The sequence below is a fragment of the Monodelphis domestica genome, chromosome 2 (assembly GCF_027887165.1).
Source record: "Monodelphis domestica isolate mMonDom1 chromosome 2, mMonDom1.pri, whole genome shotgun sequence".
Lineage (NCBI taxonomy): Eukaryota > Metazoa > Chordata > Mammalia > Didelphimorphia > Didelphidae > Monodelphis > Monodelphis domestica.
In genome coordinates this window covers 319992660-320008408 of record NC_077228.1, presented here as the reverse complement: position 1 = coordinate 320008408, position 15749 = coordinate 319992660, and the positions used below count along the sequence as shown (strand labels likewise).

At 33.8% G+C, this 15749-nt stretch overlaps 1 protein-coding gene across 4 annotated transcripts in view; it reads right to left on the bottom strand.

The window, feature by feature from the left end:
* COL19A1 (collagen type XIX alpha 1 chain) overlaps positions 1–15749 on the bottom strand; it is a 453356-nt gene that overhangs the window by 334289 nt on the left and 103318 nt on the right. For all 4 annotated transcript variants that reach the window (XM_056818442.1, XM_056818444.1, XM_056818443.1 and 1 more), the window contains 2 exons: positions 11165–11209; positions 6810–6854 (listed from right to left, as the gene is read on the bottom strand). In XM_056818442.1, the coding sequence (XP_056674420.1) occupies positions 6810–6854; positions 11165–11209 (90 nt within the window). The remainder of the gene's footprint in view (positions 1–6809; positions 6855–11164; positions 11210–15749) is intronic.

Sequence of the window (15749 nt, the reverse complement as noted above, 5' to 3'; positions counted from 1 at the left end):
TTTGGGCTGTAGTGGAGTAATCCTGAGCCAATTACTTAATTTCTCTGAGTTCTAATTTTCCCATTTGCAAAATGAGGTAGTTAGACTACTTATCTTTCAGGTCTCTTCTAGCTCTAAAATTTCATGGAGTGTTTATCATTTGTTTGAGATGAGGTCTACTGATTATCTCATCATATGCTAAACCCAGAATTTTATAATAATATTCCAATTTAAAAATCAATGACGAAGACAAGGTACTAAATCAACCACAAATTCTGCAAAAAAAAAAAATGAAATTGGGATTACAGCTGCAGTTTTCCAAGAGCATTCAGGAAGGTACATTATTGATGAAATAGTGTTTGAAGGACATTCAAGAAAGGTACTATATGTATACTAAGATATCAATGTAGCTAGAGAAAATAATTTTTGCATAAATGTATTATATAAATATAGCTAGAAATGCTCAATATTTTAAGCATTTAGAAAATGTGCTCATCTATCAAAATAAATGCTATACTTGATATCAATAAGAGTTTAAGCAGAGAGACCTAGTAGAGAGAGAAAAGACCTGGTTCTGGCCAAATATCTGAATTCAAGTACTCTGTTATTTATCATTTCAGTGGAATCACAAAAGATACACTATCACAAATTCATCTTTTATCAGATTATTCAAGAGAATGAATTGAAGATATGGAGATATTTTAATTGCATTTGAGGAGTTCTAGTCTAAGAGGCATCTAGATAGCATAGTGCATAAAATACCAAACCTGAAGCAGGAAGACTCATCTTCATGAATTCAAATCAGACCTCAGACACTTACTAGCTGTGTGACTCTAGGCAAGTAATTTAATCCTGTTTGCCTCAGTCTCTTTATCTGTGAAATGAACTGGAATGGCAAACCACTCTAGTGTCTCTGCCAAGAAAACCCCAAGTAGGGTGATGAAAAGCTAGAAATAACTGAACAATAGTAAGAGGTCTAGGAATCAGAAGATCTGATTTTGAATCCTTACTCTGGTATGTTCAGAATATAAAGGGATTTTAAAAATCATAAAAATTTGGACACTAAGATACTAAACAGAACTTCCTTAAACCAGAAAACCAGAAACCAGAAAAAAATAAAGACAAAATAATAACTGATTAGTGAAAGGAAATATTTCTTCCTTAGATGGTAAGAGGACAAGAGAAAAGCTCAATGCATTTAACCCCCTTTTCAATAATTTGAAAGGACTTTAATTTTGAGATTTGATCTTTTCTTTGCATGGATTTGCAAACTGGCATACAAGGTGAGTCATCAGATTTCACAACATGGAGTTGTTACTACATGTCCTGTGATTTAAAATGTTAGTCTTAAAATAAAAAAGTTCCTGTATTTGTAATAGGGTGTAAGGAAAGGATGGCAGGAAAGGCAGTAGCAGCTGAGTATTTCTGTCTTTCGGACAAACAAAATCCATTCATGAGGCTCATCAAAATTATGGCATAGCTATAGCAATAATTTACCAAACCTTCAGGTTTTATAATAGTAAGTGATAAGAAAGAGGAAGAAGCACAGGATGATAAATAAAGGCAATGAACATGGAGTAAGGAAAACTTTTAGTCAAATCCTTCCTTAGCCTTGTGACCCTAGACAAGTCATTAAATCTTTTTATGCCTTACTTTTCTCGCCTGTAAAATGATATTAGATTTGATAGCCTCTACTATTCCTTCCAATTGTAAAAATCTATGATCCTCTGAAAACTCCAGTAAATTTTTTTTAGAATTTTAATGAAATTTGAAGCAATTACTCCAAAAGGTAGGTCCCTTAATGTGGCTGATATTTCTTTTGTTTTGATATTAATACCTCCCTCAGTATACAATATAAATTTGACTCAGATACATACTCGGTTCATATAATAACTGGCAAATGGCCATTCTCAAAAAAAAACCACTCTTTTTATACATTAACATTATATTCCTGAATGGAGAGTTCATACTATTTAACACTGAATTTTACTAATAGCAAACTCACATAAAAGATTGAATTTGGTTTTTCTCTTCAGATCTGTATAAGTCTCTGTCCTCATAGTTCCCATAACCTGGAAGAACCTGGAAGAAATCTAAAGGCAGGAAAGAAAGAAAGAAAGAAAGAAAGAAAGAAAGAAAGAAAGAAAGAAAGAAAGAAAGAAAGAAAGAAAGAAAGAAAGAAAGAAAGAAAGAAAGAAAGAAAGAAAGAAAGAAAGAAAGAAAGAAAGAAAGAAAGAAAGAAAGAAAGAAAGAAAGAAAGAAAGAAAGAAAGAAAGAAAGAAAGAAAGAAAGAAAGAAAGAAAGAAAGAAAGAAAGGAAAAGAAAGAAAAAGAAAGAAAGAAAGGAAGGAAGGAAGAAAGGAAGGAAGGAAGGAAGGAAGGAAGGAAGGAAGGAAGGAAGGAAGGAAGGAAGGAAGGAAGGAAGGAAGGAAGGAAGGAAGGAAGGAAGGAATCCTATTATGTCAACAAAGATAACAAATTCTGGATATAAGGTGGTGCCATAGATAGAATGCTGGGCCTAGAGTCAGGAAGACTCATCTTCTTGAGTACAAATCTAATCTCAGTCACTAATTAGTTGTGTGATTCTACCCCTGCTTGTCTCAGTTTCATCATCTTTGAAAGAGTTGGAAGAGGAAATGGCAAATATCTTTGCCAAGAAAACCCCATATTGGGTCACATAGAGGGTCACATACCTGAACAACAACCACAACAAATGGGGGGGAAGGTGATCAATTAATTCCTTGCTATCTTTTTTATATACCCATTGGTCTTTGGGTGGATAAGTACTCTGCTTACCATGGTTGAGGCAAGAGTATGCCATGACCTCACTTATCTCCAAAGGAGGAACCTACTATATAGTGAAGTTGATTTTTAAAAGCTGTATTTATGGTCAAGAGAAATAGCCAGGTTTTACTTATTTATTAATTTTTCACAAAAACCACTGTAGATTAAAATGTCAGTTTGGTTTGTCTTTCTTCCATCCTTTCACCTAAGAGCTGATATGATGGAATTGTGAATTTCCTCTTTAATTAGTTGTGTATTTACAACTGTTACTGAGTGCTGATGTTTCACATCTGTAGTTTTCAATGAGATCATCAATAACATGTGGCAAGTTCCTTGGGCTCATGCTTGGACCATGACTGGCAATAATGTTTCTATTAGAAACCAACTGGGTGGGAAAAGAGGGCTGTAATGTTGCTTTATACATTTATTTGGATTCCAAAAAAGAAGAGATTCCTCCATTTACCCTTTAATCATGATTGCTAAAGAAATTGATTCTTATATTAACATATAATGTGTTTGCAGAGCTGGTGTTATATATTTGAGTTGATTTGGTTTCAGATTAAAAGTTAGAATAGCTTCATACATAAAACTTCTCAAAACGTGTTTATTTTACATTTTGGAGAATTTAGAATAATACTGGTCTAAAACTCTACTAAAACAATTACTCCAAAAGAGAAATAAAAAGGACAAAGGAAAAAAGTTGGTTCACTTTTAAATTGTACACAGGGCTCATGGATATTTTACATAAAAATTTGAAAATCAAATCTGTATAATCATTTGTTTGGAAAAGGTATACAGTAAGCACTATGAATTTCTTTTTCTTAGAGTTATCCAATCATATGTAATGAGCATACTGTCATGCTTTAAATTTCTAGGGAAAGGAATAGCAATTTCTCTGTAGCTAGCTCATCATCTCTATCCTATACTTAGCACAGTGCTTAGAACACTGGAGTTACTTCATAAATGCTTACTGACTAGAATCCTGGGTTCAAATATGGCCTCAGACACTTCCTAGCTGTGTTACCTTTGGCAAGTTCCTTAACCCCAATTGCCTAGCCCTTAGTGCCCTTCTGCATTGGAACCCATGCTGCTTAACTATTAATGCTAAAACAGAAGATAAGGGTTTAAAAAATAAACAAATTTAATTGGAAAATCAAATTTAAAATTCCAATTAATACATAGTACCAAATCAAAAGAGAATAAAGAGATATTTGGCAAAATTAGAAGATAACACAGTTTCCCAAAGTAATTCCTTTTTGAAGTATAAGAATTAGAATAAGAATCATATTATCTTGAATTATGACAAGATCGTCTTCAGTCTTTGATGCCTCATTTCCTTCTGATCACCTCCATAAACACTTTGCAGTTCCCAGAAAGATGAATATTAGAATATGCAACAAACCAATTGCATTGCCATTTATCCTACCCAATAATAGATATGGAGAACCTGGATGGAGTTCTGGAAACTAAAAACACCTTGTTTTGTTTTGCCCATAAGTAGGCTATTACTTCCTGAAATCAAATGTGCACATAAAACATAAAATAGCTTCCAAGACATGGGTTTAATAATTTGGTGCCTCTTTAAATTACTGAGTCTCTGTCAATTCTTTTTATTTATTCTGATGCTTTTAAATACAGGGAAAACACGTTGATAAATCAGAAATATAAGAAGGCAAAGCTTTTACTTAAATTTTGTGCTTGGAATCAATGGAGTTCTGGTGTAGAAATATTATAAGGCTCCCTCAGTAAAGTGACCCATTTTTTAAAAAGTAGCTCATTTAAAACAGGCATCATTTAATGGAGTGCTCATAAATTATGCAGCTATCACAATTTCTTACAGATGTTTGCTGCACTTAATAAATCTAAAAGTAATTACCATGGAGCTTACAAAACATAAGTTGCTTACCTTGTAATTATAATACATGTTCAGACATTACATATAAGAGCCACTGGGGAAGAAAATTGCTAATGGAGACCAAGAAATTTAAGTATACAGAGTCAGCATGACACATAATGGAAGTGCACAAATTTTAGAGTCTGGAGGTCTAGATTAGAATTTAGTCTCACACTTATTTGTTGTGGGCAAGCCTCAGTTTTCACACATATAAAATAGAGTTAATAGTATATTTACACTGGTTACCCATGAAATTATGGCTGGGAAATCAATAAACTTTAAGGCAGTGTCTAAGTGTGATTTGCTAATTAATAATAAATACTGTGGGGGACAGCTATGTAGCTCAGTGGATAGAGAACCAGACTCAGCGAAGGGAAGTCCTGGTTTCAAATCTAGCCTCAGATACCTCTTAGCTGTATGTCCCTGGGTTGGTCACTTAATCCCAACTGACTAACCCTTACCACCAGTGCAATAGTCAAGTCACTGATTTTAACAGTAAATGATCAATAAATTCACAATAACTACCATAAGAATGAACTGTGTCTGATGACATTATATATATATATACATATATATATATATATATTGTTATATGAAGCCATCACTGTTAGTAAATACATTGTCATGAGTACTGAATCAACTAGCACTCATTCTACTAGAGGCTAGGGATACAAAGAAAAATAAAATAATCCCATCTTTGAGGGACTTAAGTCAATCAATGGAGAAAATATATATACATATAAGTACATACAAGGGGGTTGCTATATGACTCAGTGGATTGAGAGGCAGACCAAGAGACTAGAGGTCCTGTTCAAATCTGACCTCAGATATTTCCTAATTGTGTGACCCTGGGCAAGTCACTTAATCCCTATTGCCCAGCTCTTACCACTCTTCCACCTTAAAACAAATACGTGGTAATGATTCTAGGAGAGAAGAGAAGGATGAAAAGAAATACATACAAAAGAAATCCCAGGCAGTTTGACAAGAAAAGCACTAGCATCTGGGAGGATCAGGAGAGGATTTATGTATGAGTTGACATGGGAATTCAACTGAAAGTATCTAAGGAGCACAGATGAAGAAATTATGTATTCCAGGCATGAGTTCCAGTCTAAGAAAAGCCACAAAGGAAAATGGAATGATGTATGTAAGGACCATCAAGAAAGCCAGTTCAGTTAAATTATAGAATGCTTACATATAGTCATATATAAACCCATGAAGTAGATTGGAATCAGGTTATGAAAGACTTTAAGTGCCCTTTAAACAGGAGAATTTATATCTGTTCCTTGAACCACGAGAGTTCATTCTGAAGAGACCCAAAGACATGTGCTTTGGTAATCATTGTCATCATCAACAACAGTATTGAGCATTTACTTTGTGATTAATGGAGGCAGTTAGGTGATTCCATGGATAGTGCACTAGATGTGGAGTCATGAAGTCATGAGACAGGAAGACCTGAGTTTTAAGTTTGGTCTCAGACACAAGATGTGTGGCCCTGGGCAAGTCATTTAACCTCTGTTTGCCTTAATCCTCTGAAGAAGGAAATTGCAGAGCACTCTGGTATCTTTGCCAAAAAAAATATTAACAGTATTAGTATGCCATGATACATGGGGTGATGATGAGTTGGATATGATGGAATAACTGAACAATAAAAATGTGTCAAGCACTATGCTAAAAGCTTTAGAGATGCAGAGAAAGACAAAAACATGGGTGCTACCTACCCTCAAGGAGGTCCCAATCTAATGGAGAAGACAACATGCAAACAACTATGTGCATAAAAGAAATATGCAGTGTATGAGAGAGGTAACTTGTATCAATGACAGTTTATAGAGAATGAATCAATCATAATATTTAGCATATTTTTGAACAAGTACAGAATACCATTTAAATCAAGACTACAAAGATCTGCTATGATCTTTTAAGATCTGAATTGATCTAACTTAATTGGAATAACATTTTGTTAGTAGTATAATAGTATATAATATAATTATATTATTAGTTATAATATAGTATTAATAATATTAAATTATTTTTTAATTTTGTCATTAACAATCAAACAGTTTTATAATGAAAAGCACAAAAAGAAAAAGTAACCTATAAACTAAACAAATGCTTATTAAAAAGTTATTTAAAAGTTTCTTTTTTTAAATCCTTACCTTCTCACCAACTTCTCCTTTTCTTCCTTCAAAGCCATGTTCTCCCTGTTGCAAAGAAATGTAACACATATAACAATACTGTCTTAATACTTGAAAAAGTTCTATTCAATCCAATTTGACAGATAGCAACGTTTCATGGATGTGGAAGCTTCTTTCGACGATCTACAGGAACCCTCCTGAACCTTAGTAGATATTCATGAAGTGCTGCAGCCAAAAATATTAATCACCTGGTGGCCAAGTTTGGATGATGAGCTTATTCTTGTCCAGCCTCATCCTCAAATGAGACTAACAACATATCCTTGGACCTGTATTACCAGGTTTTCCAGCCTTGTAGGACATGGCAGAATTGATACTCTCTTGGCATATAACCTTCAAAAACATATAGCCTTCAAAAACTCAAGGTTGCCTGCACATCATTATAAAACACAGAATCATGAGTGATTTTAGTGGAGGATGAAATATACCTATATTCTCTCTCTCTCTCTCTCTCTCTCTCTCTCTCTCTCTCTCTCTCTCTCTCTCTCTCTCTCTCTCTCTCTCTCTCTCTCTCTCTCTTTCCATTCACTCAGGTTATTTTTCTTTTAAAAAATATCTTTGGGGGGCAGCTGGGTAGCTCAGTGGATTGAGAGCCAGGCCCAGAGACAGGAAGTCCTAGATTCAAGTCTGGCCTCAGATACTTCCCAGCTGTGTGACCCTGGGCAAGTCACTTAACCCCCATTGCCTAACCCTTACCACTCTTAAGCCTTGGAATCAAGACAGAAAGTAAGGGTTTTTATAAAAAAAAATCTTTGGGATATAGACCTAGTAATGGTATTGATGGATCAAAAGGAATACATAGTTTTATAGTCCTCTGAGCTTAGTTTGGATCAGATCACAACTCCACCAATAGTGTATTAGTGTCCCAATTTTCCCACATCCCCACCTACCTTTATCATTTTCCTTTTGTTTCATTAGTCAACCTTCTAAGTGTGAAGTGGTAACTCAGAGTTGATCTAATGAGCATTTCTCTAATCAAGAGTAATTCAGAGTATTTTTCCATATGACTATAGATGGCTTTGATTTCTTCATCTAAAAACTGCCTGTTCATATCCTTTGATCATTTATCAATTGGAGAATGACTTTTAATTTTTATAAATTTAACTTAGTTCTCTATATATTCATCCTTTCCCCCTGATTTCTGCTTTCATTCTAATCTTAATTATTTTTTGACAAAACTTTTTCAATTTAATATAATCAAAATTATCCATTTATCATTTTATAATGATCTCTATCTCTTGTTTGGTCCTAAATTCTTCCCTTATCCATAGATCTGACAAGTAGACTATTCTATGCTCCTCTAATTTGCTGATAGTATGAGTTTTTTTATATTTAGATCATTTACCCATGTTGATCTTATCTTGGTGTATAGTGTGAGATGTTGATCTAAATCAACTCTCTACCATACCATTTTCCAATTTTCCCAACAGTTTTTGTCAATCAGGGAATCTTGTTCTAAAACATTGGATCTTTTGATTTGTCAAACACTAATTACTATGGTCATTTATTACTAAGTTTTGTGTACCTAAACTTTTCCACTGATCCAACAATCTAATTCTTATTTTGATAATTACTGCTTTGTAATACAGCTTGAGACCTAATATTCCTAGGCCATCTTCCTTCATATTTTTTTTGCTGATTTCCTTAATAGCCTTAGTTATTCCAGATGAATTTTTGGTGTTATTTTTTTTTGAGCTCTATAAAACAAGTTTTGGCCATATAATGGGCAATAATTTTGAGTGGTATGGCACTGAATAAGTAGATTAGGTTAGGGAAAATTGTTAATTTTATCACATTTGCTTGGCCTACCTATGAGCAATTAATATTTCCCCATTGTTCACATCTGACTTTATCTGAGTGCAAAGTGTTTTGTAATTAAGTTCATACAGTTGCTGGGTTTGTTTTAGAATATAAACTCCCATGTATTTTATATTATCTACTGTAAATTTAAATGGAATTTCTTTTTCTATATCCTGCTGCTGAACGTTTGTTAATAATAAGTAGAAATGCTTCTGACTTATGTGGGTTTATTTTATATCCTAAAACTTTGCTATAGTTGTTAATTATTTCAAGTAATATTTTAGTTGATTCTCTAAGATTCTCTAATTATATCAAAGAGTGATAATTTTGTTTCTTCATTGCCTGTTCTAATTCCTTTCATTTCTTTTTCTTCTCTTATTGATATTGCTAGTCTGGCTCTTTGATGAAGGATGTGCACCTTGTTGAGACAAGATGGTAGCCCATCAAGGGCTGTATCATATATACTTGAAACCCCTGAGCATAACAACCCTTCTGTAATCCTACAAGATATTTATATGTGTCTATTCTTTACCCTATTAGATCACAAGCTCCTGAACAACATGGGTAGCTTCAAAGAAGAGGTACAGAGCTAAAACACAGACTATACAGTCAATAAATGATGAATGAAATAACAAATTGGCGAAGAGAAGGGAGATCTTCATTTCCACTTTTTTCCCTACATCTTTAAGAAGAGGTTATGTGATGTCATGAAAATTACAAGACAGACATGAAATACATTACAAAATGATCTCTCTGTTAGATTTGCCCTTTCGAACTACACACAGCAAGAAATTGGGTGAAGGTTGAACTTATTTTGCTTCAGAAAACAGAAGTCTACTTTTTATTCCTCAAATACAAACTTTAACCTCACCACTTAAGGCAAGCTGACAACTAAGCTACTTAATGCCTCCAGCACATCAGCCACCCCAGTCAACATAATGTAGCCACCACAAACAGCTGCTGGAAAGTCCAAAGTTATTTCCCAGAAGATAAATCTACATATCCCTTGGCTTGGAATTTGACTCCCAGCTGTAGCACATACTGTATCAATGAATGATTTCGTCAAGAAACATTGTAAAGAAATTCAGTCATCCCGTTCTACTTTTGTCATTTCTGTCTTCATCATATTGTCATGTCTAAAGACAGAAGTTTGAAAAAAAAGCATAACAAGAAATATATAAGGGTTTTTAAAAATGAGAATTACAACACTTCTGACATTACTTAATAGACCTGTGGAACTTATCTGGATCCCAGAAACTGTGCCCTTAGCTGCCGTGGACACTTCAACTTCATCAACAACATTCTCCTCCGTGGAGGTGTAGATTGTGCAATGGTATGACAGCTAATACAACAAGAAGCACCTTAGCTATATTTTTTCCTTAGCTACCAAATAAAACCCTCACAGAGGTACTCAGATCAACTATAATCATGCGTCTTCTCCCCAAAACACAAGTCATCTCTTTGGGAAATAGCTAAATCTGCTTAAAAGACATAGGTTCTCATAAAATAATATATGTATAATAATTTTCAGTTACACAATCACTGCTATAACCCTCCTTTACCCCCATGGAGATGCAGTCAGCCTGGCTATTGCTTTTTCATAGTTATAGTCATAGCTACTAAAGACCCAGAAAAAAAAAAAAAGATCTTACCATCGGAGACCTAGATGCTGTCAGATAGTTCAACATTACAGACCAATAGGTTATTTTATCATTGGAAATGACATTAAGGAAAAGGTGTTTCACTTCTAGAAGAGGTATTATCATCTGTTTTGCTACTGTACCCTAAGAATCACAAAACCTCTCCATCTAACTTAAAGCTGATAATTGGTAACCATTTGTCTGGTGTCTCCTTTTAGAATGTAGGCTTCTTGAGAATACAGTTTATCTTTCTTTTCTATTTGTTTCCCTAATACTTAAGAGTACTTTATACATACTAAATGGTTAATAACCCCTTTTTCCATCATTTATTCATTAAAGATTAGAAATCTCTTAATTCAGGAGAATGTTCAAGGAGTTCATTTTCCACATCTTTTTTGAGGGTTTTCAAAGTAGTTTATTCAATTGAAAACTTTGTACTGAGTTTGTTCTGATACAAATTCTCAAAATGGAAGCTGGTCTCAGATGATCCAATATAAGAAAATGGTCAGGAAAATGTTAAATTCCTGCTTGAATTTAAGTCTCTGGCTGTTGGACTTCTGGGTTCGTTAACAATATAGAGCAGTTCTAAAGCTGATAAATGTATCCCACTGGGACAATGAACTGTACCATTATGGTGTTCTACAAAAAGGAGTGTTATTAAAAATCACTGATGGGAGAAATGTCTAGGGCATGTCCTTTTGAGAGTGAATCCTTTCAACACAAGTCTATTGGGAGAGAAGATATGAAAGTTTGGGGCTTTCTATAGGGGCTCTTGAAGATATTGCATTGTGTTAAATACAGTTCAAAATAACCTTGTTCTAATTTTAAATGGTGAAAATGTCTAAAAAAAGAAATAGAATATTAAAAAATTATTTTTACCTTTTGGCCAGGTGGTCCGGGGGCACCAAGTAAACCATCTTGACCCTGAAAAACAGCCATACAATATGTCACAAAAGATTAACATTAAATTTGTTGCTCATGGTTGGGTCACATCAATATAATAAAAATGAGCATGCTACTTAAAATATACATTTGGTGCTGTCAATCAAAATATCATTTTAGAGATAAACAAAATGACAAGAAAATTCACTCAGAAGAATAAAATATCTAGACACTCAAGGGAAATAATGTAAAAAGATAGGAATTAAAAGAGAAGAGCTAACTTCTAGACTTCAAATGATATTAAAAGCAGTAATCATTAAAACCAATTAGTAGTTAGAAAAATTTTTTAAAAGTTAATCAGTGGAGTATACTAGATAAGCAAATAGCATAAATAACTGGAATCAGTAACCTAATGATTGATGAATTAGAGAACATACATTACTTGGGAAGAATTCTCTATTTCACAGGAACTTCGGGGAAAAGTAGAAAGCAAAAATAAGGAGAAGGGAAGTATTTAAAGAATAATTTACATTATATATTGTAATAAGTTCAAAGTTGAAACAGTATAAATGATCACATCATTAAATAACACATGTTAAACCCAGTGGAATTGTGCATCAGATATGGGAAGGGGTTGGGGGGGAGGGGAGGGAAAGAACATGAGTCTTGTAACCATGGGAAAATATTCTAAATCATCTAATTAAATAAAATTTTTAAAAAATAAATGATCACATTGTTAAATAGTTAGAGGGAAAAAGATGGAATCCTTTTATATAACTATAGATATTGAGAGAAGATTCTTCACCAGACATGGGACAGAGAGGAGAACAAAAAATAAAATATTTTAAATTACATGAAATTTAAAAAATATTCCACTAACAAAATAGCGAGGATGAGATGGCAAATAATTTGAATGGGAAAAAAATCTTTGCATCAAATACCTCTAATAAGGGTCTGATACTTAACATATATAGGAAATTAACACAATTGCAGATGCATGTATATATTCATATATACATGTATATCACTATGAGTAATTTTTCTTAATGCATAATTGGACAAAGCATATGCAAGAATAATTACAATCTTTCAAATAAGCAGTAAACTGTTAACATTAATATGAAATATTGCTCCAAAACAACCTTGAGGCTTTATTTCTTACCCAGTAAATGGAAAAAGAATACAAAAGGTAAAAATTTTCAAAATGGAAAGACTAGAACATTAATACACTATTGGTGGATCTGTTAATTGGTCCAAGAATTCAGAAAAGTACTTTGAAATTATACATATGAGGTATGAGATGTACATTCCCTTTGACACAAAAGCCTAAATGCTTGGCAAATGCCCCAAGGAAGACAAAAACAAAAACAAAAACAAAAATCCCCTATACACCAACATATTCATTGCAACATTCTGTGCCCTATGAAAACTGAGAAACATACTGACTGGTAGATGGTTGTGTTAAATTAATCTAGTGAAGTGTTACTGTGCCCTAAAGTATAACAAATATGATGAAATCAGAAAAAAAATAAGGAAGGTTTCTATGAATAGATACAGAGTGAAATAAGCAGAACCAGGAAAATAATGTATGGGACTATAATAATTTAACAATAAAACAAAGGTGAAATTTGTTTGATTTTTGTAGATTAAGCTTGGTCCCAAATAAGGATTGAGAAAATACACCTCCTTTCCTTCAATGAAGAGGTGAGAAACTGTGAACCAATTGTCAGATTGTTAATATTCTAGGTGGTTTTGAGTATTTTTTCCCTTCTTTTTAATTTTTTGTTACAAGGCAGAGTTCCTTGGTCAAAGGCCTGAGAAGAGACATTCAGAAATAAGTGTTACAAAATCAAAAGGAATCAATTTTTTAAAAGTCCCTCACAAAAGGCAAAAAAGAAGACACATTTTAATGATCAAAAGCATTAGGACATTAAAAGTGAGGTGTAAGGTTTTGGAGGAGAATCTGTGAAAAACCCCTAATTTCTTCTTCAGATACTACTCAAACTTCTGAAACACTGTTTGACCCTCTCCTTTGAGGCAATGAAACTTGACCTAAATATGGTTAATAAAGTACATTTGTGTTTTGAAGAAAATAAGGGCCTTATGCCTGCTGATGGTCCTCTGCCTTTAATTTCAGAAATATCATATTAAACGTACCTTGTCAAGTATAAAGGCAGTGGGGTGATTGTAGTGGATAGAGTACCAGGCCTGAATTAAAGTCTGACCTCCCAAACTAGCTGTGTGATCCTGGGTAAGTCACTCAATCCTGTTTGCCTCAGTATCCTCATATGTAAAATAAGCTAGAGAAAGAAATGGCAAGCCACTCTAGTATCTTTGTCAAATGGGGTCAAAAATGGGGTGAGAAAGAGCTAAATTCAACTGAAAATACTCAACAACAAAATGAAGTATAAATAATTTTTGGAAAATCTAAATAGAAAAAAAAAAACTAAAAAACTCTAACTCTTTCTTGCCTTGTGCAAACAGTATTTAGCAGACACTTCTTAATCTCCATTTTACTGAAATTCACTCATCCCTGACAAGACATCATTTACAAACTTGCAAAAGAACTAGACCAACGATTTTATTAGAATAGGGAACTCTCAGTGAAGAAACATTCTTTACCAATGCAGATAAATCCTTCTTCTGTAATTATAGTCGTAGGTGCCTAAAGCCGTGGGAAGTTAGTTGCCCAAAGTTAGTCAGTATGTGCCAGAAGCAAAACATGGACCCACAGCTTTCTGACATCAAGATCACTTCTCCAGCCACTATAATATGCTGCTATTTGAAAATAACAGAACATTTTCAGTTAATTAAGCTGTAGATTTATAGCAATAATTATTATTTATCTTGGCTTCTTGATCTCCAACCCAGTCCAATTCAACAAATATCTATTAGGCATCTACCACATACTATATATATTCTCAGCACCCATAGTAGGTGCTGGGGATACAAAGAGAGAAAGGTTCCTTTTCTCAAGGATTTTACAATTCTACTAGGGGATAGATAAAATATACACAGATAAAAAGGGGTTTCAATAGTTTTAAATATTTCTATTGGCTTATCACTCAATCAATCCACTTACTAGGTACCTACTATGTGCCAGGTACAGTGTTGGACACTGCATACAGAGGAATGACAAAAAAGGTAAACAAAGGTGCTTTCCTCAATCACTACACTACAATATAAATTGAGAATGAATAGAACTTGCCTTTCACTGATAAGTATATTCCCTTATTATAATGAAGTCTTGAAGAAAAAGTAAAATATAATCCTTATCTATGCACTATCATTATAAAGCTATGGCTATAATCTTAGGCTGACAAAAAGGAATTTAATGCTGGTTTTCAGGTCTTTTTAGGTCTATCAGAAACTTGTATTTTCTGGCTCGATGGTTATAAGAACACTTAAAGTATCTGGTGCCAGGAAACATTCCCATGGAAATGGAGCTTCTCTTACTCATTGCTTAAGTATGTCCATTACTTTAATCGGTTGGTCAATTTAGTGTTTTATATCATGTTACAAGTTGCACACAATGACAAGATATGCTATGTAACCCAATGATGTAAACTGATCCAGTGCCAAAAATACTTTAAAAAATATTATGACAAATATCATTATACTAGTGTCATTTTTTTCATATTTGCTCATTACATGGGCACCATGTATCCTAAGTACTAACACCCACTTGCCTTACAATCAGTCTATGGCTACACAGGTCTCATCTTAGATAATCTAGTAAATGTGGCATTTCATTTTGTGTTTTCTGGCACCTACTTAGAATAGTTCTGTGCATACTGTGGATCTTGAATAATATTCTGTCATGTACTGAGTCTCTGAAATGCTGTCATAAATATGTTAGTGAGGAACATTCTGCTTTCCATAATCACAGAATAAGGATGCTAGAAAACAGCTTGGGCAACATCCAATTTATTTCTTTTAGTGTACTTGTAAGGAAACTGAGGCCAAAACAGGTAAAATGACTTCCAAAGTCATATAGCAAGCAAGTAGAAGATTAGGTTCTAGAATTCAAATTTCTTAGCATTTGTCTTTCTAGTGGCACATTTATGCTTATTACAAATTCAAACTTTTGCTTTCCTTTTTTTGGAATTTTCTGACTAGAGATTGTCTAACAAACACAAATCCAAGTTCCAAGGATATAGTAATAACTCCAGTGATTATTCTTATGGGCCAAATTTTGCTTCACTTAACTCATGAAAAGTTTCTAGAGACAGTGTGTCAGTTTACAGGTTCAACGTCTGGGGCTCTCTAAAAAGTGAAGGCAGGATCTCAGATCAATCACTTTCATAGGCATGCAGCCCAGATTACCATTTTATCCAGATTCACCTTTTTCAGGCATACACAAGATTTCCCAGAAATAAGAGACAGAAACAAGGAAGCACAGACACAAATCTTAGCCTGTGCCCATTCCTACTAACCAAAAACTTATTTAGATTATTTTTATCTATATCAATAAAGCAATTCTAGCCAAAAGTAGTTAGGTAGCAAAGTGAACAGCGTACTGGTCCTGGAGTCAGGTGGATCTGAGTTCAAATCCTCAGATACTTGCTACCTATGTGACCTT